The sequence below is a fragment of the Aedes albopictus genome, chromosome 2, assembly GCF_035046485.1.
Source record: "Aedes albopictus strain Foshan chromosome 2, AalbF5, whole genome shotgun sequence".
Classification (NCBI taxonomy): domain Eukaryota; kingdom Metazoa; phylum Arthropoda; class Insecta; order Diptera; family Culicidae; genus Aedes; species Aedes albopictus.
Genome location: NC_085137.1, coordinates 494,371,748 through 494,394,358, shown reverse-complemented (window position 1 = coordinate 494,394,358; position 22,611 = coordinate 494,371,748). Strand labels below are relative to the sequence as shown.

Sequence of the window (22,611 nt, the reverse complement as noted above, 5' to 3'; positions counted from 1 at the left end):
TTATTGTTTGGAGATGATGTCAGAAAAACTAGTTGCCCATACCGGCTACAAACGCTAGTTCTGATAATTGTCACTGAGTAGTCTTCAAAAGTATCAAAATTTTACATATCTAGAGCTTCCACAAAATACGGGTGTGATGGGAACAGTAAGCGACACTGTATTTTTGATAACTACTACGACCCAATACTAAATACTGCACACTTTGCTCAAGTTGACGACATCGTCTAGTCCATCGTGAGTATTGGTCATAGTAGGGGGAAAGTAGGGAAAGGGTCCAGGCTTTGCTTTCAGCTGTCCTGCAGCTCCACCTGGTCACTCTAAAAAAAAAAAAAAAAAAAAAATAAAAAAAAAAAAAACATATCTTATTATGTTATAATCTTGTCTGTCATAAGCGGCAAAATAACAAAAATCATAACAAAAAAATGTTCCTGAAAGACTAATTTAATAACATGTTTTGTTAGATTCAATAACAACTTAATAACAATGAATCTTGCAGTGAATTTAAAAACTTGTTATTGATGTGCTATAGTTCATCACATATTTGTACATTTTCATTCGTAGAATAATAACAAAGTTTGGTCTACAACAATGTATATTATTGAAATGTTATTTAGTGGATGAATCTCAATAACTTGATCATAACAAAACAAGATTGCCCAACAAACCCGGTTTTAAAAAAGTAATACTTTGATAAGTAAATAATAACCAATTATGATATAAAAACAGTCTGTGCGATTCTGTTGTTATGAATTTGATATTCTCCTCTGCTCGGGATGTATCATTGACTTCCTTGCTTGGACATAGAGTACATATCAGATTTGTCTCAATTTTCAAGGACCACCAAATAAAACCGTTTCATCACTTAGTTCCGACGATATTCCGGATTCCATTGTGGTTAATGCCGGGTAGAAAAATGACACATGGTCATAAATTGTTCCAGTCGTCATCGTCTGTTTTATTATGGAATATATACGTTAGAACACAGAGAACAGACATCCAGGCTAAAACAAATTTCATTCGGAAAGTTGTGTAAGGATTTGAATCTTTACTTGAGTAAGGTTGACAACACTAAAGCTCATTCCCTGTTGTGCATTTGGACGAGTCGGACGTGTGCTCCGTATCTCACCACGCGATAGACTTCGTAGAAGTAGAGTTTTTTCCCCCGCAATTGCGGAAGGTTTTTTATATCGTGCGTTCTCCTGCTTGTGCGAAGTGTAGTGTCGCAAGGTGGTATCCAGCGCAACGCGGAAGCGAGGTGCTTGCATCATCGTACATCAAGGTCAACGAATAATCGCATCCAAAAGTCATCATTATCGCCATCATCAGCCCCTCCGTCAACAAAGAGGACGGCGGCGACGGGTGCGAAGGCAGACGCGACGGACAGCTTTACCATCTGCCTGCCTGTGATAAATATCTGCCTGCTCCGGTCAGATAAGTATCACTCTTTCGATACACTCTTTTGTCCGCCCAATTTGTTTTGATCGCTTTTGTCTATTGTTTCCCCAGTCCACATTCGACCACGTGCTTTTTTTGACATCCATAACAGTGGTTCCCAAACTACTGTATACGGGTAAGGGTGTACAAACTGTAAATAACAGAACATTTTTTTTTTTGTTTTTTTTATTAGCTATTTTTTCTTTTTTTTTCAATACCGTTTTTTTTGCATCCTACAGGGTGCGCTAAAATAAACATAAGAATTGAATTCGTATATTATTAGTACAAGTTTTTTTTTTTTTTTTGCTTTATTTTTTTTTCTATATATTATTAACATTGTTTGGTTTACAAACCAAACAGTTGTCGTCCTAAGGAAGAAAGTGCATTGTAAATACTTTAAGGTTTTTCTCTTCCTCTTTTGCACTTTTGAGTTATTTTCCATAAATTGGTTTCCACATGGACGATTCAATTGGAGGCGAAACGCCTCCCAATGATATCATTGCTCGTACGCGGTTTTATCAGCCATCTTCGCCTGGACCTTGGGTTGTCTATTTCCGGCGCAAATGCAAACCATTGAATATGCTTTCGATTTCTCGAGAGCTGACGCGTAAGTATCCTGGGACCGTTATTCACCAAGTGAAAGCATCCAAGCTGCGTGTTACCGCACCTAGCTACAAAGCAGCAAATGAAATTGCTCAACATGAAGCGTTTACTGTTGAATACGCGGTCTATGTGCCAGCACGAGAAGTGGAGGTGGAGGGGAAGATCCTCGACGAAATGCTGACATGTGAGGACATCAAGACCGGCTTTGGTCGATTCAAAAATAGGTCAATTCCTGATGTGGCTATCCTAGACTGTAAACGCTTATCTAAGGTTTCCATGGAAGGAAATAAAAAGGTGTACTCGCCTTCAGCGTTTTTTCGAGTGACTTTTCCAGGTTCCGTCCTCCCGGAATTTGTTGTAATTGATGGTGGTTTTTACCCAGTGCATCTTTTTAGGCCGAAGGTTTTTAATTGTACCAAATGCAAGCAGTTTGGTCACAGTGATAGCTTCTGCGACAACAAGCCCCGTTGTGGCAAATGCAACCAAGCTCACTTGGAGGACTCTTGCACACAGGAAGCGGAAAAATGTAGCTACTGTGGCGGAGATCCACACGACTTGCAAGTTTGCCCGGCTTACAAAAGACGCATTCGAAATGAGAGTCGCTCTATTATAAGGCGCTCCAAGCAGACCTATGCGGAGATGGTGAAATCTTTTAAAACACCAGATTCCGTGTCTGAATCAGCTGTCCCAGTTGAAAATCCCTATCAGGAGTTGTCTTCCGATGATCAGGACGATGGCGAAACTGATGAGGGTGGATCTCTTTCGGAGGTACACGCACCTGGAAAAAGGAAGTCATCATCTTCCCCGGGATTGCGCCGAAAGGTCTTTTTAAAGTCTTCCCTCAAAAGTTTGCCTAATGTTAAAGGAGACGGGGTAAACTTAAAAACTCCGAAGAATCAGGTTCCTCTAGCTTCAGATCCATGTTGTAGCAAGAACCTGTCACCCCCGTCTCCGCCTGTTAAATACACTTCAAAGAGAAATAATCGACAAGGTAGCAAGAAAAAAGCTACCAAAGTTCCTCGCAGTTCAAGCAAGCCTCCTAGACCCAAGCGAGGACTGTTTACTTTTAGGGTTCTCGTGGATCGCTTATATAATGCCCTCAGCCTTCCAGAAACATTAAGAGGCATTATTGATATGTTTATACCTACAGTAGAAGAATATCTTCGGAATCTGACACAATCATGGCCCCTCCTTGCTGCGATCATATCTTTCGATGGATAATTCATCAAGTGAGGTACAAGATATGATCACTGTGCTACAGTGGAACTGTCATAGTCTAAAACCTAAATTAGACCTGTTTAAGTTTTTGATTCACAACTCTGATTGTGATATATTTGCCCTTTGTGAAACATGGCTTTCTTCTGAAGATGAACTCAACTTCCACGATTTTAACATTATACGCCAGGATAGAGATGACCATTATGGGGGAGTTCTTTTGGGGATCAAAAAGACTTACTCATTTTATAGAATTCCAATCGCGACTCATCCTGGCGTAGAAATCGTCGCTTGCCAAATAAACGTAAAGGGTAAAGAACTTTGCGTAGCTTCCGTTTACATTCCTCCAAGAATTTCAATTAACCGCCGTCATCTTTGGAATGCGGTTTCTTCACTATCACATCCAGTTTTAATTCTGGGTGATATGAACGCGCATGGTACAGGGTGGGGCGAACCATATGACGATAATAGAGCGGCCATTTTCTATGATTTGTGCGACGATTTCAATTTGAACATTTTAAATACAGGTGAAGTGACACGTATTGCATCTGACGGCAAAGAAAGTCGTCTCGACCTATCACTGGGGTCAAGCTCACTATCATTCGATTGCTTGTGGAAGGTAATCGAGGATCCTCATGGTAGTGATCACTTACCCATTATAACCACCATAAAGCATAATAGTGAAAGGTCAGACCATCCAATTCAGGTTCCTTTTGACCTCACAAGGAATATCGATTGGCAAAAGTATGCAGAAGCGGTATCTTTTGGCATCGAATCACTCAATCCCCTCCCACCTTTGGATGAGTATCGGTTCCTGTCTGAACTGATATATAAGAGTGCATTAGAATCACAAAAACGACGTGTTCCAAGTACAACCTTCAAAAGAAGACCAGTCACACTAGGTTGGGATGATGATTGCACCCAGTTGTATCTTAAAAAATCTGATGCTTTCAAAACTTTTCGTAGGCACGGTACCTCAGATCTTTATCAAGAGTACGCAAAGCTCGAAAGACAGCTGAGAAACCTGCTGAAAGCGAAGAAGCGTAGTTATTGGCGACACTTCATTGAGGGTCTCTCAAGAGAAACTTCAATGACAACGCTTTGGAGAGTGGCTCGCAACATGCGAAACCGCTCTTCTTCTAATGAGAGTGACGAATACTCCAACCGTTGGATATTCAGCTTTGCGAAAAAGGTCTGCCCAGACTCAGTCCCAGCACAACCGATTTCTTGAGAAACATCTCCAAGAGACGGTTCTCTGGACAGACCCTTCACTATGCTGGAACTTTCTATGGCTCTTCTTTCATCAAACAATTCCGCTCCGGGACGCGATATGATCAAGTTCAATCTTCTACAGAATCTCCCAGATATCGCGAAAAGACGATTACTGGACCTGTTCAACTCATTCATGGAGAACAACATCGTTCCGCATGAATGGAGACAGGTCAAAGTAATAGCTAGATAAAAAAAAAAAACACTAAAGCCATATTGCCACAGTCAGTGGTGAATTGAAACATTTCAAGTGGTGAATTAAATTAGTATGGGAAATCAAACAATTGCAGCGCCACGCTATTGCCACTTGTGTTGCCGATTTCAAATGGCCGTTAAATTCCTTACATAGTTTCGGAACTGGACTTGGATGTCTGTTCTCTGTGGTTAGAATACCATTGGCTCGAGAAAAGGCAATGCAACATTCCCATGAACCGGGTGCCCCCAAGGACGGTAGTTACAACTACGTAGATTTCACGATGTCGTATAGATCTACCCTCGAAATTTGGCATTCGCTCAGATATGGCGTGGATTTTATTTTGCTTTGCGTCAGAGAAAATCAGTTTGAAATCGAATCAAAATCAATCAGATGCAGCGGTTGTTTCACTTATTTAATCAACTAAAAGTTTCACATATTTAATCAACCAATTTCACCAATTTATGTTGTCTGCGTAGCTGTCAAAATACAGTTTTTTCATTTATTTATTTTTTTCAAAGTAGTGTTTCTATAAACTTTTGAGTAGGAAAAATTCATTGATTGGAGGGAATGTCCATATATTACGTCACGCTTTGAGTGGGGAGGAGGGTTCAGAAAAGTGTGAAAAAAAATCAAAGGTCTCATCCAAAATAACTACTGCATTCCCCTTATCCGCTTTTACATAATATACCTCTTTTTCTTTAAGCTCTCTCAAAATCTTAACCTCCTTGCTGTTTCCTCTTTTTACTTGACCTCGGTTAACCTCTAGTACCTCTTCTGTAATATTTCTTGCCGTTTCTTGTAACTGTGTGGGTATTGTATTTGTGATGGCAGTCTCAACATCAATGATAGCCTGCTCCACATCTGGTTTAGTAGTAACCGCATATGCTAATCCCTTGTTGAGAAGCGTCAATTGTTCTTCTGAGAACTGCTGCGTCGAACGATTAACCACAAAACCCTCAATGGAGTGTACCTTCGGAGATTCTTTGACAGGCACGAAAAAGATTCTTTGAGGCACGAAGAAAGAAGAATATCCATATGAAAAAGATCCAAAATTTGAAAAATAAGAGTAACACACAAAATATAGTAGACAGAGGTTAAAAAAGCGGGTAAAGAGTTAGATAAGTTAGAAAGTTTCCAAGATGAACACCTGTTGACAAAGGATGACAATAGTATCCTGCGAAATGTATCTTCATCTTGGAAGCTTGACGTAGCGGAAAGTTTAGATATCCACAAAGAAAGGGCGGCATCATTTCTTAACAAGGATCAGGGAAACGGTCAGTCACGTTTATTTAAATTCATACCTAAGCGCAGTGCACGTGATAGGAATACGTAGGTACTAGACTGTCCCAAAAAAATCGATGTTCGAAAAGTCAAGGTGCTCAACCCTTGAATGAAAGATATGCATATTTGAAGCATTTTTGTAGAACATTTCGATTTTCTAAAAAAACATTTAGAGGTTCCGCCATGGCGATTTTTGAAAAATGGCCTTTTTTCATGAAAAGTCTAAAAAAAATCAATTTTTCGTAATATTTTTTCAACTTCTGAATTTTTACAATATTTTTCTATTTTTCTATGGACCTCTAGGCATTCTTGAACGGGATAAGTTTTTGAAATATTGTATTTATATTGATGGCAGAACCGTTTTTGTGTTGATAAAAAGACTATTTTTTGAGAATTTTTCATCTAAATTTGAGAAAAATACATGCACGATTTTTTCTTTTCAATTTTGAAAGTTTTATCTGATAGTACTATTTGTATGCGTCATTTCTCTAAAAAAAGATTGAAAATGTCTTGTCTAGAAGCTGAGATATTAGGATTTTAGTAAATGGACAATATTTAAAAATTTTGCAAAACTTTGTATATTTGGAATAATGTAAGGTCTTTGTGACACTCCAATGTTCGTATATAAAAAGAAGTTAAAAAAAATCCTTGTTGGATGTTCAAGCTAGTTTAAATATGGATCTTTTATTCTGGGCTGGTTGGCAGTAGATTCAAGAAGAGCTTTTATCTGAATAACTACAACTATGGCGGATATCGTGGTTACTGGTAACATCGCATTTAGTTGAGATTACGTCGGGTAATTCTCGACTACTACGCCGCTTTTTTCTGAAACAGGAACGACCATTCCATGCACAAAACTTCAGAAAAATCACGATGAAGAATTCTGCGTATAAGAAATACAAAACATTTCTGACCACATGTGTGGGCGTAAGTGCAAAATGGAAAATGTGTAAAACAAAAGACTGCCGTTGTCCGATCACTTTGACGCATTTTTGTTGCCCTATCGTGCCTAAGCTTGTGATCAGACACCATTTGTATTTCGTATATGCAAAATTCAGCATATTTGCAATTTCGTGTCAAAATATTAGCTCAATTCATCGAAGAAATAAACGTTTAGGAATCATAAGATCGCGTATTTCCTCAAAAGCCTATTATTTTTTATTATTTTCCAACTTTTTAAAATCAGTCTTGACTTAACTTTTTTTTTCCTGTTGGGTACATTTCCACTGCGACCAATTGTTGATTTATTGTGGCGTGACTTAACTTAGTTATTTTTTATAGTATAGGTAGTTTTTTAGGGTCTCCAGTTAGCCTAGTGGTTAAGGCTGTGGATCGCCAATCCGGAGACGGCGGGTTCGATTCCCGTTCCGGTCGGGAACATTTTCTCGACTCCCTGGGCATAGTGTATCATTGTACTTGCCTCACAATATATAAATTCATGCAATGGCAGGCAAAGAAAGCCCTTCAATTAATAACTGTGGAAGTGCTCAGAGAACACTAAGTTGAAGCGAGGCAGGCCAAGTTCCAGTGGAAGAAAGGTAGTTTTTAGGTAACAATAGTAGCGGTCGGATTTTGGTATATAAGCGGGGTGAATGCGATGACTTTTTCAGGAGATAACTGACACTGAAGAAGATTACAAGTGGTGGTCGAAATACGCGTATCTGTCAAAGGATAAGCAATATAGGGCGGAATTAAAAGGTACGAAACTGATTACACTCATTCAAAGAGGGTATTTTGCTTAGAGGGTTCGAAAAGTCGGTACAAGATTAGTTTGACTGTCTGCTGTCGAATGACCATGATGAAATATAAATGAGAGCAAAAGCTCAAAAATCTTGATTATACAGATAAATCTGTATACACTACCCGTCGTAAGTATAGACTCGCAAAAAGTAATGCAACAATATTGCATCACATTGATTCACCTCGATATCTTCAGAACCTGGGGACTTACAGAGATGCTGTCTTCAGCAAAGTTATTCAGAAGCCCAAAAGCAACGACTTTTCTGATGGCGGAATTTTTGTAGGTGTTCTGGTTTCAGAGATATCGAGGTGAGTCAGGGTTTTTGTTGCAATACTTTTTGTGAGTCCATACTTATGACGGGTAGCGTATATGGTGTCCCTGGTCATGGAAAACTAGAATGAATATTTTCCTCACATTCTGACAAAGAATGAAGTTAGAGGGTTCGCATGATTGATTATTGACAAAGTTAGGAGAAATGATCACTTTAATCACTTTATCTGGGATACGCGGATCACTCCTTGTGTCTAATCCTCAATGAGCGGTATAATTCTTGAACGGCTTTTTTACAGTTACCGAATCCCAACCGTTAACTGTTGTGAGGACAAAATCAATCCGTTATACATTCTTTGTTCATCAGAACACATTGGGCGAAGAATATTTAATAATGTAGTCCCTGAGAAAGGTCCCAAATTTGACCGAAAAAGCTATTTTCACGTCATATCCGTGGTAGATCCCGAGAGGTCAAGGGCGTCTAGAAGGACAATTTACTTGCATGTTTCGACAAATTATGAAGTTTTGGATGATTAATTTTGACAACGTTCTGGGAATGGTCGTTTGAACAACATCTTGGGGACATATCCAGTTTATGAAATTGGATTCTAACCGAAGGACATACTGCTGAATTGATAAATGGTAAAAACCTGAATGCATATTGATTGATTCTTTTTTTTTTTTTTTGGCAGTGAGCTTTCTTCTTTATAGGAATTTGACCATTCGGTCTAATATCTTTCGGTCACCTGTGGTGTGCATGTGATTACATGTGTTATGTACAGTACATATTTCATTCCAGTAGTAGGATATAACGATTTTTTTCTACATTACTCTATTATAGATAGTGAACAGTATTACACACAAACATTTAAAATTTGATGATGATGAACCTGGGCTTGTTAGTGGAATATCTGTGAATAAAAAGAAAATCGTGTTAAGTACTGTTCCTTTGAATTCCACTAAGAATTTGCATCCTTTGACAGATACGTATTTTGACCTCAACTGTAAGGTCGTCTTCAGTGTCTTGAACTTGATTCGACTGTCGAGTCAAGTACAAGACACTGAAGATGACCTTACAGTTGAGGTCGAAACACGTATCCGTCAAAGAATGCAAATTTTTAGTGGAATTCAAAGGAACAGTACTTAAGGTGATTATATGACGAAGCCTAAACCGAAACTTAAAATTTTCAAGAGCACAAATCTGAAGAACAGAATGTCGGTTTGCGCTGAAAAGTTGATCTATTGGTTACCCGCTGGTGGTGACCAATCGATCAACTTTTCAGTGCAATACGACATTCGTTCTTCAGATTTGTGCTCTTAAAAATTGTAGGTGTGGCTTCGTCATATATTCATGATTTTCTTTTTACTTATTTAAAATTTTGCATCAGTATAAAATAAAAGCTCATTCGTAGATAGTAATTTGTAGAGCCGTTAGTTTCCTACTATTCTACAGAGGATTACATTCTTGTTAAACTTGACATGCCTTCAAATCATGACCTTTTCCACACTAATTGATCGTAACATTTAAAACTCATTTTTATTTGGACTTCAGTGTATGGTAGAATGTGCGAAATTATGAAAAAACAATATATTATATGTGTATATAAGCAATGTAACCCAAGATCACGGTAGCTTCGGATTACTCAATTGACAAAAAAGGACAGAGCTACCTGTCATCCGAGAATTATAAAGGCAACTATCCCACTTTTTTCAAATAAGAGAGCGACGATGTGTATTACATTGATGTGTTGTTCGAACAATGTTGTAATTTTTAATTGTATGTGAAAAAATCTTGCATTTAGTAAGCGTTCGTCGGAGTGCTGCTCCCACCTTTCGATCATTTCACGTTGATTAGTCAAGCTTATACTGCTTTTTCCTTTGATATCTCGTCTCGCGGTAGCTTCTGACGCATTCAACAAATCATAGATCGTTTACGTCCGTTAATTGGTGGGCACGGAATCAACAATCTGAATTCCTTCTCCAGATCTTTGGGTCCTCCTTTTGATGCTGTTGACGTCGTCGCTTGGATTTCTAAGCTATCGGTCACAAATACAACTAGTTGCATGGGACTAAAACAAAAATCTCGTGACGTAAAACGTCGTCAGGTCCCCACGTTTACAAATTGCATCTCAATTTGCATCTCGTTTACAAAAAATAATCATTTCTCAAAATAACAAAGCGTAGCGGGGAGCGAAAGCATTTTTTAACTAATAACATACAAATCGTTGAATCTATGCGTTTTGCTGATCACCTTATGACAAATGCAAGAGTTTTATTTCACATAGTCTGATATTATCTCACAGTAACAAACAGCTTTGACAATTGTAAGAGATCCTTACAATATTGAATTATTGAACTTATAATATCAAAAGCTGTGAAATAAATATTCCTTAATTTGTCATTATGGTATTTTGAAGACAACAACATACATCGGGCATTAAACAATATTATTCAGATGAGCAGGATATCATGGGGAGCGTGGGATAACACAGATTTCATTCTCCAAAAACCAAAATCAAAACACAAACGACTTCTAACATCAAACACAGCACAGTTGCAGCATTGCATGATGTAGGTAGAATTTGTAGCAGAGTGAGGGCGATTCGCTTACCACAAGTACTGGTCAATGGTTGATGTCTGTTCGATCTAAGATCTGGTATGCTTCTCTTTATATGAGACATCATTCCTATGATTGTAATAGGGGTGTTGGAATGTTTCAGTTTGGTTTGGTTTGATAGGAACGTTTTAAAGGGGCTAGTTGGTTGAGAGTTTTCATCAATTAGTTGATGAAAACTCCCTCCAACAAATGCGGATGAGGGAATGGGATGAGGAATTACAGGTTGAGGCTTACCTGATATAGAAAACTTTCGATCGTCATCGAAGTTAGTGCTTATTTGTCCCGAACTTCTATCATTTGGAATATCACATTTGGTCTGACTCGGTCTATGATGATGCACCGTGTTTCTGAAATTTAAAATATGACAACTTTAATAATTGGAAATAGTTTTCAAAAGTACAGTTGTGATTAGGGACTTACATCCTCCTAACATAGGATCGTGTATCGCTATCTCTATCCTGTGACCCGAGTCGCATATGTCGATGCCTTAACTCTATTCCCGCTTGCTCCTCCTGGATGTGGTTTCGGATAATTTATTACAGCGATTGCCGAGAAATAGACGAGAACAAACATAGAGGAAAAATAATTGTGTTCAGCGACATTGGACGGAGTGGTGCTGCGCTATACGCCTAATAAAGTGCTAGCAAACAAGAATTAATGTGTTTGAACTTATGGGAAAATGAAAACGAACAGTTTACGATTAACTAATGAAACATATTCGGACTCAAACATATCACCATCTACAACAAACGTTCTAGGCAACATATGGAAAAGACAATAATAATATTGCGTGCCTCCTGCATACTACTTTGAAAATCCTAGAGCTGTTGCTTTACAAAGGTTCATTTACGTATTCATTACTATCAATTTGTCATAATCTATCGGTAGATTATCTACTCTGTGTATGGAAAATGAAGAAAAAACTATAACTTCAATAACTATGCTTAAGTTTCTAAATGAATTTGGCGCTGCGATAATTCTGAGTTAATTTTCAAATCTATGCTACTGTAGAAATAAGTCTCATAAGCTTAAAATCTCTATGACAATGAATGAATTTGAAAAAAAAAATGTTTCTGAATATCTTCTTTTTATAAAATTGACTACTCTGTTGGTAAATAATTATCGCTGAGATGAGATTGAATGCTGAATAGTATTAAAATTAAATCAAGAACGATTGCAAGAGTAATTTCGTGCCACAATTCAAGTCATTGTCCTAGTGGTAAATGTCTCGATGTTCTACATCTCGATATACCTCCCTTTCTCGATAGTTTAATCGATCCCTTCAATCTGCATACAATTATCTTCGCTACATCACAATATTTCTAAATCACGGAAGAACTCGTAATGCAATTGAAAAAGAATGGGGAGAAGGATTTCTTGAAAAAGCTTTAAAAGCTATCTTTGAGGGAATAGTCGAGAATATTTTTGGTGAAATCATTGGAGGTATTTTTATAAAATTTCTGTCTGTATTTCTGATTGATTTTATATTGAAAGTTGCTCTTGTAAACCAGCAAGAAAATGTTCGATTACATTTATGCCAAATTATTATTCAAATTTTCTGAAAAATTGATTAGGGAATAAGAAAATCTCTGAGAAAAATCTTATAAAAGTTACTTTCAGAAATTTTGAGAAGGTGTCTGTGACACAATAATCCATAATACATTTCTGTTTGTGTTATTAAAAACATTGATAATTAAAAAAAATGGCCCAAATGCAGTTGCAATTCGAATAAACTATTCAAATGATATCAATGCGGGCATTTTATACAAATTTCATGGAGGAAATAACATGTAATCGTAAAGGTTATCTGGCATTCTTTTGACGAATATCCTGCAAGCGAATTTCAGGTCTCATTTCTTATCAAATTTGCGAAAATAGAGAAATTAATTTGGATATTCAAAAAGAATTTCGTTGAAAGTTACAAGGCGACTTCATTAAAAAAAATTGCCGGAATAAGATCAGAAGCCTAGACGATTTGAAAACCAAAAGGCTTATTAATTCTAGAACACTAGAAAACTAGAAGACTAAAAGACTAGTAGAACTAAAAACTAGAAAACTAGAAAACCAGAAGACTAGAAGATCAGAAACCCAAAAGACTAGAACACTAGAGAACTGATTATATTGCTAGGAGACTCCAAGATCATCGGAATAGAATACTAGAATACACGTAGCCTATAAAACAAGAAAACCAGAAGACTAGAACTCTTAAACTAGAACTAAATTAGACTAGAACTAGAAGATTGAACGGCTGGGGGACTAGAGCACTAAACACTAAAAGATCAAAAAGATTGGAGGCCAGAAGTTTGGAAAATTATAAAAAGAAGACTTGCAGACTAGAAAACTTGAAGTATAGAGAACTACAATATCAGAAGACTATTATACTTAAAGACTGGAAGACTAGAAATCTGGAAGATCAAAATATTGGAAAACTGTTAGACTTGACTACAATAAGAATAGAAGATTAGAAGACATGAAGACCATAAACAAGATGACTAGAATATTTGAAGTCTAGAATACTATGACTCAAAAACTGAAAGATTAAAAAAAATACGACTGGTATTGAAGAAGACTGGAAGTTAATAAAAAGGACTTGCATGCTAGAGGACTAAGAAGGACTAGATGGTAAGATTACTAGAAAACCAGAAGATGTGCAGACCAGTATACTGAAAGACCAGAGGATTAGAGTAGTGGAGATCTTGAAGACTCGAAGCCCAGACTACTTGTAAACCAGAATACCAGGACACTGGAAAACTATGAGACTTGAACACTAGTATAATAGAAGACTAGAAGATATGATGACCAAAAATCAAGATGACTAAAGGACTGAAAATCTAGAAGACTAGAGGATAGTGGACTGGAATAATTGACGTCTAGAAAACCAAGAATGTGAGAGGACTAGGTAACTAGAAGACTTGAAAGCCAGAAAGCTCGGAAACCAGAGGACTAGAAAGAGAACTAAAACGCTAAAAGGCTAGAAAGACCAGAATACGTGTAGACCAGAAAACTTGAAGAATAGAGGATTAGACGAATAAATAACTTGAAGACTCGAAGAACTAAAGACTAAAATACCAAGACAAGAAGAATAAACATTTAGAAAACTAGAAGACCAGAAGACTAGACAACTAGAATTCTTGAATGCTAGAAAGCTATAACACTAGACGACTAGAAAGAGGACTAGAAGACTAGAAGACCAGAAGACGTGTAGAGCAGAAAACTTGAAGAATAGAGAATTAGAGGAATAGAGAACTTAAAGTCTCGAAGATCAGAAGACTTGAAGAACAGAATACCAGAAAGGCTTCTAGAAGACTAGAATAATATAACACTTAAAGACCAGAAATCAAGATGACTAAAAGACTGTAAGTCTAGAGGACTAGAAGGCTAGAAAAATTGGAAGTCTAGAACGAGTTTGCTCAGCTTAACGACCGAAAAATGGAAGCTGTGAAAATTAGAAGACATAAATGCCAGCAGGCTAGGAGACCAAGAAGACTTGAATGCCAGACGGCTAAAAGAAAAGAGGACCCGAACACTAGAGGACAACAATTCAAGAAGGCTAAAAGTCGGGTAGTTCAGAAGACTAGAACGCTAGAGAATTTGAGGAATAGAGAACTTGATGGCTTGAAGTCTAGAAGACTTGAAGACTAGAAGATTCAGAGTCCAGAAGACCAGAAGATTAGAAGACGACTAGAAAACTTGTAGTTTAGAAAACTAGAAGACTAGACTAAAAAAGTAGAAACTAGAAGACTAAAAGACTAGAAAATTAGAGGACTAGAAGTAGAACTAGAGTTCTGAAAGAATACAGACACGAGAAGTCTAGTGGATAAGAAATATAGAAGAGTACAAATCCAGTAGACTGTATACTAGGGAAGCTAGAGAACGAGAACCAGAAAGAAAGAAGACTCAAGATCTAGAACACTAGAGAACTAGAAGACTGAAACCCTGCAAGACAAGACAACTGGAAGACCAGAAGAAAAGAATACTATAAAGTTTGCAGGCTACAAACCTTGAAGACAAGAAAACAATAAGTCCAGAATAGTAGAAGGTGAAAAGACAACGACAACCAGAAGACTAGAGTACAGACTTTACCAACAAGATGATTACAAGACTACAACACTAGAAGTCGAAAGGCCTACACACTTAATTCAGATTGCCGGAATATCAGCACTTTCAGTTGATGATTTCACTGAGCACACGACTGAGCGCGTTATGTCCGAGCCCGCAAATCGGTTTTGAGTGTGTAGATGACCAGAACACTAAAAAGCTTGAAGATTAGAAATCTTGAATACTAGAATACAAAGGATTTATGGATGCCATGCTTCGCAGATTCGTAATGTGCTTCCAATCGAACATCTTTCAAAGATTTTTTGCCAATCCCCCAACAATTCCACTAGAAACTTCTTCTGAAATGCTCCCAAGAAGCGCACATATAATTTCCCTATGAATTGATCATGGAATCATGTTTGATAGTATTTTAGAAATTCCGCCTGAAGATTGTTTTTTTTTTAATTTCTTGCTGCACTTTTCTTTAAACTTTATCAGGTATTCTACTGGATTATTATTGGAAAATCTACATGGAACCTTCTCACAAACTTTATCTGAAATTTCTTTCGCAATTATATCGAAAATTCTTCAAGAAAGGCCTAAATTTTCACTTGGAATTTTAGCAACTATTTATTCAAGAATTGTTGCAAAATATCCTCCAAGATCTTTTTATGAATATATCTGGGATTCTGTCGGAATTTCCTTTGGAGATGTCGGAAGCACTTTGCTCCTGAGACTCACATGAAATTGCTCGAAGTATCTCTTATTGCAGTATCACCACATTTTCCGATATAATTTACTACAGTTTCTGAAATCATTTCAGACTTAAAATACGCTGAGAAAATTGGTCATCGCGGATCTATGTTAGATGTAATATAATTTAATGTTCCAGAAACTTCCCATTTCGTTTTTTTTAAATTTTTTTTTCTGTACATAGACAACTGACTTCCTGCCTCATATTTTGCTAAGTTGACCATGTCATATGCTTGTAACTATTTTTCCCGATTTTTTTTTCATTTTTATCGATTTTTAAAACGGGCAAAAGGAAACAATTTCTGATTTATTTTAACTAAAGTAGTTTCTACATCCAACCATACTTAAGTTAAAACAGTAAAAAAAAAACTAGAATAAATTCTCACAAAATTCCAGTACAATTTTTTTTTTATTTTTTTTTATTCGCTGTAACTTAAGTATGAATAATTGTGACTCTGGAGCACAAAAAATATGCATAGTATTTTTATTGAACCTGTATGTAAATTAAGGTGGCCCACACTTATATGAAAAGCAAAAAAATCGAAAAATGCCAAGCCTTACCTCCTAAATAAGTTGTTTTGGACTCCCAGAAGCTACGTTCAAAATTTGAGAAAAATCAATTAAGCCTAAAGGGGCACTCAAAACGCTTGAAGTTTGTATGGGAAAACTTGTCCAAATGTATGCAGAAATTTAAGGTTTTCGAATTTTGCCACTAGGTGGCGCTGTAAGCGTTCAAAATTCAAATCCTTTGGTATTATTGTAGGTGACTTTGTCGAAGACTGCAAAGTGATCCAACGTCTGTCAAAAAAGTTATACCCTAGGTAAAGTGAGGATAAACTTCATTGTTGTTTTTCCAATACATGTAAAGGAATAATATCAATAATGAAATCTCAATACTTTGCCTCGCTTTACCTAGGGTATAACTTTCTTCACAGCCGTCGGATCACTTCGCGGTCTTCGACAAAGTTGTTTGGCATATAGTCACCTACGATAATACAAAAGGGTTTATTTGTTGAACGCTCACAGCGCCACCTAGCGGCAAAATTCGAAAACTTAAAATTTCTGCATACATTTGGCCAGGTTTTCCCATACAACCATCAAGCGTTTTGAGCGCCCCCTTAGGCTCAACCGATTTTGCTCAAATTTTGAACGTAGCTTCTGGGAGTTCAAAGCAACTAACTAAGGAGGTAAGACTTGGCAATTTTCGAAATTTTCGTTTTTCATATAAGCATGGGCCACCCTAATGTAAATATATATTTGATGTAAGAAGCCTCTTAAATTGTTTGCTGTACCTTGTTTTGAAAAATAAAAAAAAACTCAAAAAAAAAAAAATAGAAGCATTTGATGTATTTGACACATTTTGAGGCTGAGTTTTCTACATAAAAATAATAAAATAATATCGAAGGGTAAGGTTTTTGGAAAAAATGAAATTATATGACATCATACATAGACCCGCCATGAATAAAGGGAACTTGCTGGCTTTGTTAGGTCTGTCCTATTACTCTCAGTGTGTTTTCCCCTAAAAGTCCTTCAAATATCCTCAAACATCTTTGATACACCTTTCAATTTAGCAAACCGTTTTCGAGTGTTTGAAGAAGAAAATTATGTTAGGTGAAGAAAAATGATTACTTATGTGTCGATGAAAAAGTAAATGATTCACGAAACCCAGCGCTTGAACAAAATTTTATTCAAATTGAAAAATATCGTGTCAAAAATGGAAATTTTCTTCATGATCTGGACTGGAAATACTCTGTAGGCTGTGATGAAGATTATATCAAATATGCTTTTTGCTCTTTTTCTACCGGACCTACACTTATCTCTATGTCCCTATTATTCTATATCCTTACATGGTAATTTCACAGCATTCTTCTAACTAAAAAATTACAATCATTAAATGCATGGTTCTTCTTGTAAGGTAAAATAAATGAAAATGTAACTAACATCTAAAGAAAAGTTACAAAGCACTACCAAATACTGGCAATCATAGGATCAACCAACAAATTGAAGAAAAAGAAAAACTAAAAAATGTGTGCAAAGGGTGGCATAAAGTGGAGTAGTAGTAGTAGGTAGCATTTGAAAAATTCTGAAATATAGACTCACATCTCTCATATTATACGTAATTTCCAAACTATTTACAAAACTATCATAAAATTCCGGAAATAAATCTAACACGTCTAATAAGTCATCTCTATGAATCTTATGTAGATCACAATAAGTTAGTGCTTTAACGTTACTGTTTGATTTTCCCAGCGTCGTGTGGATGCAGGGATTTTCGCCGAAAATATCATCCTTGCCTGCGGGGAGACAAAACCAGAAACGAGAAAGGAAACAAGAAATCCGAGTCTTGGGAACAAAGAACAAACACAACACGCTCTTACCTAATATCGCCATGACTACGTCGTCTTTCAGTATCTCTATCGAGCCACGTGCTATAAAGTATAGGTACGTGAGGACGTCTCCCTTGTGCACCAGGGTGTCGCCGGGAGGGGCGTGTGTGGTTTTAAACTTTAACGATAGTGCTCTGCGGGATGAAAGTTTGGAGATTAGCTAATAGCAAAATTGGATTGCTTCCTGTGGTTTACGGTACTGGGAAAAATAATATACGGCTTGAAAATACAGACAAACAGACATCGTGTTCAAAGAATTAATCAATCGGAAAGATCTCCAAGTTCCATCTCGTCGGATGATCGTACTCGCGCTTCGATTTCTTTCCATGTCTGTGTCAAACATTGCACTCGTTGCAATAGATCATTTGCTGCTAATTACGAAATTTTATTCATGTGCACACGCTCACTGTTTACTTTTCGCACCGAACAACGTACTCCTGGGGATTTTTTTTTAATTACCGTACGGGTTTGGGCCGAAGGGTCTCAGATTTTCATGAAACTTTTTCCACAGGCAGGGCTCATGGATATATGAACAAGAAAAATTGAAAAAAATCAGGGTCGCTTGTTTTCCCGGAAAACTCAGGTGGAAATTGTTTGTTTTTCCCTGACACTACTTACTTTGAAAAATCATAACTCAAGATCGAGGCATCGTAGAAACAAAGTTTTTGAAAATGAAAGCAAATTTTCTCAGAAATAAAAAAAAATATGAATTGGAAAAAGTTTTCCACAAAATTTTCCACAGTTGAGAAAATTCATAAAGAAAAGCCGGAAAAACTACGCCCGAACTCGAGGAAAATTTCAAAAAAAAAAATTTAGAGAAGGTAATTTCATAAGCTTTAATCGCTAAAATTTTTGGAATGCACTTTTTTTCGTTCCAGAGTTATGGTCAATTTTGTGAAAAATGACCATATAATATAGGCTTTCATGGTCATTTTCCACATAATTGGCCATAACTCAGGAAAGAAAAAAATTGTGCATTCCAAAAATTTCAGCGATCAAAAATATTTTTTTGAAAATTTTCCGCAAATTCGAGCATAGTGCATTCCAAAAAATTCAGCGATTTAAGCTTATAAAATAACCTTCTCAGAAATATTTTTTGAAAAATTTTCCACGAGTTCGTTAAAAATTTTTCCAGTTCATATTTTTTTTTGGATTTCTGAGAAAATTTCATTTTCTAAAAAAAAACTTTGTATCTAAGATGCTTCGTTCTTGAGGTATTTTTTTTTCAAAGTAAGTAGTGTCAGGGGAAAACGAACAATTTCCACCTGAGTTTTCCGGGAAAATAGGCGACCCTGAATTTTTCTCAATTTTTTTTGTTCATATATTCATGAGCCCTGCCTGTGGAAAAAGTTTCATGAAAATCTGAGACCCTTCGGCCCAATTTGTACGATAATAAAAAAATCTCCTCCTGACAAAGAATCTTTCAAATCTAGCCGCGCACACTTTTACTATTAACTTTTCGCGCAGAAAAAATATAACTTTTAAAAGATTATAAATATTATAATTATTATCATGTTCCGTGGTACAACTCTTTGGAACCTCCACATCAAGCAGTCATTACGTCTGTTTGTCTGTACCTTCGCCGCCATAACAAAGCCTTACCTCAGACAGCCGGGGCTGGCCGCTTCGAAGGCAGAGCAATTGTTGAGCAGGTTCCGGTTGAGATGCAAGCAGATGTCGGCCTGCAGGCACTCGGGAAACCCTTTCAGCACCGAGTTCATATCGATGCCGTTGGTGTAGGTCCACGCGTGCTGAAAGTACTCCTCCAGCCGTTGCCTCAGTGGGTTGGGAATCTTGACAGAAAGAAAAAAGAAGAAAAACGAGGAAAAAGGAAAATGAATAACTACCGTTATGATGGAAAGTGTGCAACTATCGCGCTCTGGGTGGCGAACCAGAAGCAACAGCTTTTACGGGAAAGTCTTGTTCGGCGCCGTTGGCGCCATGCTGGTTCACACGTTCACACGCTCATATACCTACCTACCACTTGTGTAATAGTTCTTGCACTGTGAAAAGCTTAAAATTTTAAGGTTAACCTACCTGATGAAACCGAATGAACTCGCGGACACGCAACATCTGTGTGTGATATCGTGCCGTGCCGGAGTATAACCGTTGGATGATGGCAGAAACGTTACCGAAGATGCTGGCGTACATGAGGGCTGGTGGTGGTTGGTTGTGTGTTTTACAGTTTTGGTGTACAGGTCCGAGGTTGCAACAACGGGAAATGGGTATTTTGAAGGGAGAGAAGAAACATGTTAAAATTTATGTAGATCAATGTCAAGCTTAGCGCAACGGCTGCGATTGACTGCGCTGACAGTTTGATTGATGGCTGTCAGTACTGGAGGGATGGTCTCATCAGTAGCGTAGTTTGGTGGGTGAAAGAGTTATTTCCTATAGATTTGTTTAAGTTTAATAATCTGCGAAGAAGTTTCCCGAAACATTAATTGAAAGTTACCACCAGGAAGTACACTTTTGCTTTCATTAAAACTTCTTCCTGAAACATTTGCAACAACGTCGTATGAGTATCCAGTAGCTTGGCAGCAAACGTGTCGTCGTTGCATGCCAAATCTACACGAAGGACGTTTAGATAGATTGAAAACTATGGTACCTTTTCTAATCGATATCAACACCACATTTGGAGTGAAATCACTTTTTAGTACATATTACTGGTTGTCTGTTATTATCTGGCATACCTACTAAAACCCTGAAAGCCCGGGAAATCTGAATGCCAAAGGGGATTAGGCTCCTCGTACTTTCAGTTGTGATGATTTAGGAACCATCTCACTATACCGCAGGTTCCAAGAATCACCGCTTTCAGGATCGAGTTCTTCTTCAATTGCAGCTCGTCTAGGGACCTTAGGAGAGATTTGGAGACAACTTCAGCTCCACAGTGCGGTACATTTTGTGGCGATTCTGTCCTCCTTCGAAATAAGCCCTCAGTTACTGCATCTGGGAGACACATAGTGCCTGGATATGGGTGACGCCTCCTTCTCCTACTGCGCGTGACTCTCTCGAAGGACGACTTTGGATGGCGCATGTGGTGCTTGGTGAACGCCACTCGTACTGCTCGTTCTAACACCTCTAGGTCAGTCTTGGTGCACTTTACAAAGGCAGCATCCATTTATTACGTAACGCTAAAATCGACATTTTTTGACCCCCCCTCCCCCCTACGTAACGCTTTTTTGTATGAAAATCCTAAAATTTTTGTATGGGCCGTAACGCTCGGCTGTACTCCCCCCTCCCCCTAGAGCGTTACGTAATTTGTGGACGGCGCCAACCACGAAGCAGTAGGTCAACAGGGGTAAGTACAGCAAACGTGTAGATCGCCTTCAGCTTGAAGCCTGTTGACAGAAAGCTCCTCAGAACACAGTGACACGATGCAAGAACTTGTCGTGCAATTCCTTCTTGATCGCTGTGTGACGAATACCTCTAAGTTGCAGGAAGTCGAGTTATTTGTACGCTTCGCCTTCAAGCATATTCCGAGTCTCCTCCTGTTCGTTGACGCGGAAGCAGCTGGCGTTCACTATTTGACCCCGGCGAAGGTGGGCTGACCGACATTTGTCAATTTCAAACTCCATCTGGTTGTCGTTGCTGAACACCGTCACAAGCTGCAACAGTTGATGCAGCTTTTGTACTGATTCCGCAAGCAACTTCAGGTCGTCCATAAAGAAGGTGTGGGTCTAGGTGTGGGTTATTCTCCACTTTTTAGTTGGTAGCCATAGTTGCTGCTCTACTGATAGGGCTCATTGCAAGGCAGGACCATAGCGAACTACAAGTATCGCCTTGAAATTCCCCCTCGTGATGCAGAGAGTTCTGGACCGCAACACAGATGTTCCGTCGGTATTTGTAGCGTCGTCTCCACATCCCCATCGCGTGCTGAATTAGCCTGATAACGTTCACGTTTACCATGTATACCTGCCTTCTTTTTTTTCCCTTCAAAACCATAGGGGGAAAATCTGCTCAACAGACACCCTAACAGGAAGGTTAGGGTAGTGTGGGGTTAAGGCCGTCTTCTACAACACTAGTAAAAGCCAGTACTACTCTCTCCTCGACCCACTAAAACACATTCCTATGGTCGCCAAACCCTTCGTCTCTCCGGAACCACCAAGAAGGTGGTTCTTCACAGAGGGGCTAGTGCACATCGCACCCTCAAGGTTAGCTGCGTAGCCTAGCAGCAACGAACATCGATGACTCGCCCTGGAGAGTCCATCACGGTAACATGCTGGCGCTTAGCCAGTTTCCCGAGTGGTCCTCGCCACTCCCTTTGTCTTCGGAAGGCGGGCAGGGTCAACCCCGCCCGCGCCCAACTGCTTTGCAGACATCAAGAACTGAAGCCCACGTGCAACCCGATCTGACCTGCTGAAGGCAAGGATATCACTACCCTTCAGGCCCTATCAGCTGCACCAGAAGGTTGCTGACAGCAGGGTCGGCACCTACCACGACCCTTGCCGGGGACCCCTTTCCAACCGCGGGCTCGGATCCAACCCAGTAGACCGACGTCACGACAGCACCGCTACCGGGACTTCCTCTCCGCGGCCACTTAATCGCTGTAAGGGTCGATCTCGACCGCAGGGCACCGGTATGACCTACGAAGCCGACTTCGAACCCCTGGACCACCTCTTGTACTGCATCTGGACTAGCCATTCTCCGAGTCCACGCGCCACCTCCTCTGTAGCTCCCAGACGATATGGGTGATAGCCGTTAAAACGGCGTTCCAGCTAACCAGCTACCTGCCTTAAGAAGGTACGAGTGTGGTACTGAATCGTACGCCTTCTTGTAGTCGATATACGATATAGGTTCCTCTGCTTTT

General features: G+C 38.5%; 1 protein-coding gene across 12 annotated transcripts in view; it reads right to left on the bottom strand.

Annotated features, from left to right (window-relative positions):
- Window positions 1-22,611, bottom strand: part of LOC109423356 (potassium voltage-gated channel subfamily H member 6) — a 518,403-nt gene that overhangs the window by 4,995 nt on the left and 490,797 nt on the right. For 11 of the 12 annotated variants that reach the window (XM_062854256.1, XM_062854260.1, XM_062854257.1 and 8 more), the window contains 7 exons: window positions 19,842-19,960; window positions 19,407-19,597; window positions 17,796-17,938; window positions 17,518-17,711; window positions 11,047-11,138; window positions 10,861-10,973; window positions 10,621-10,695 (listed from right to left, as the gene is read on the bottom strand). In XM_062854256.1, the coding sequence (XP_062710240.1) occupies window positions 10,621-10,695; window positions 10,861-10,973; window positions 11,047-11,138; window positions 17,518-17,711; window positions 17,796-17,938; window positions 19,407-19,597; window positions 19,842-19,960 (927 nt within the window). The remainder of the gene's footprint in view (window positions 1-10,620; window positions 10,696-10,860; window positions 10,974-11,046; window positions 11,139-17,517; window positions 17,712-17,795; window positions 17,939-19,406; window positions 19,598-19,841; window positions 19,961-22,611) is intronic. The other variant, XM_062854261.1, reaches the window with a different exon arrangement.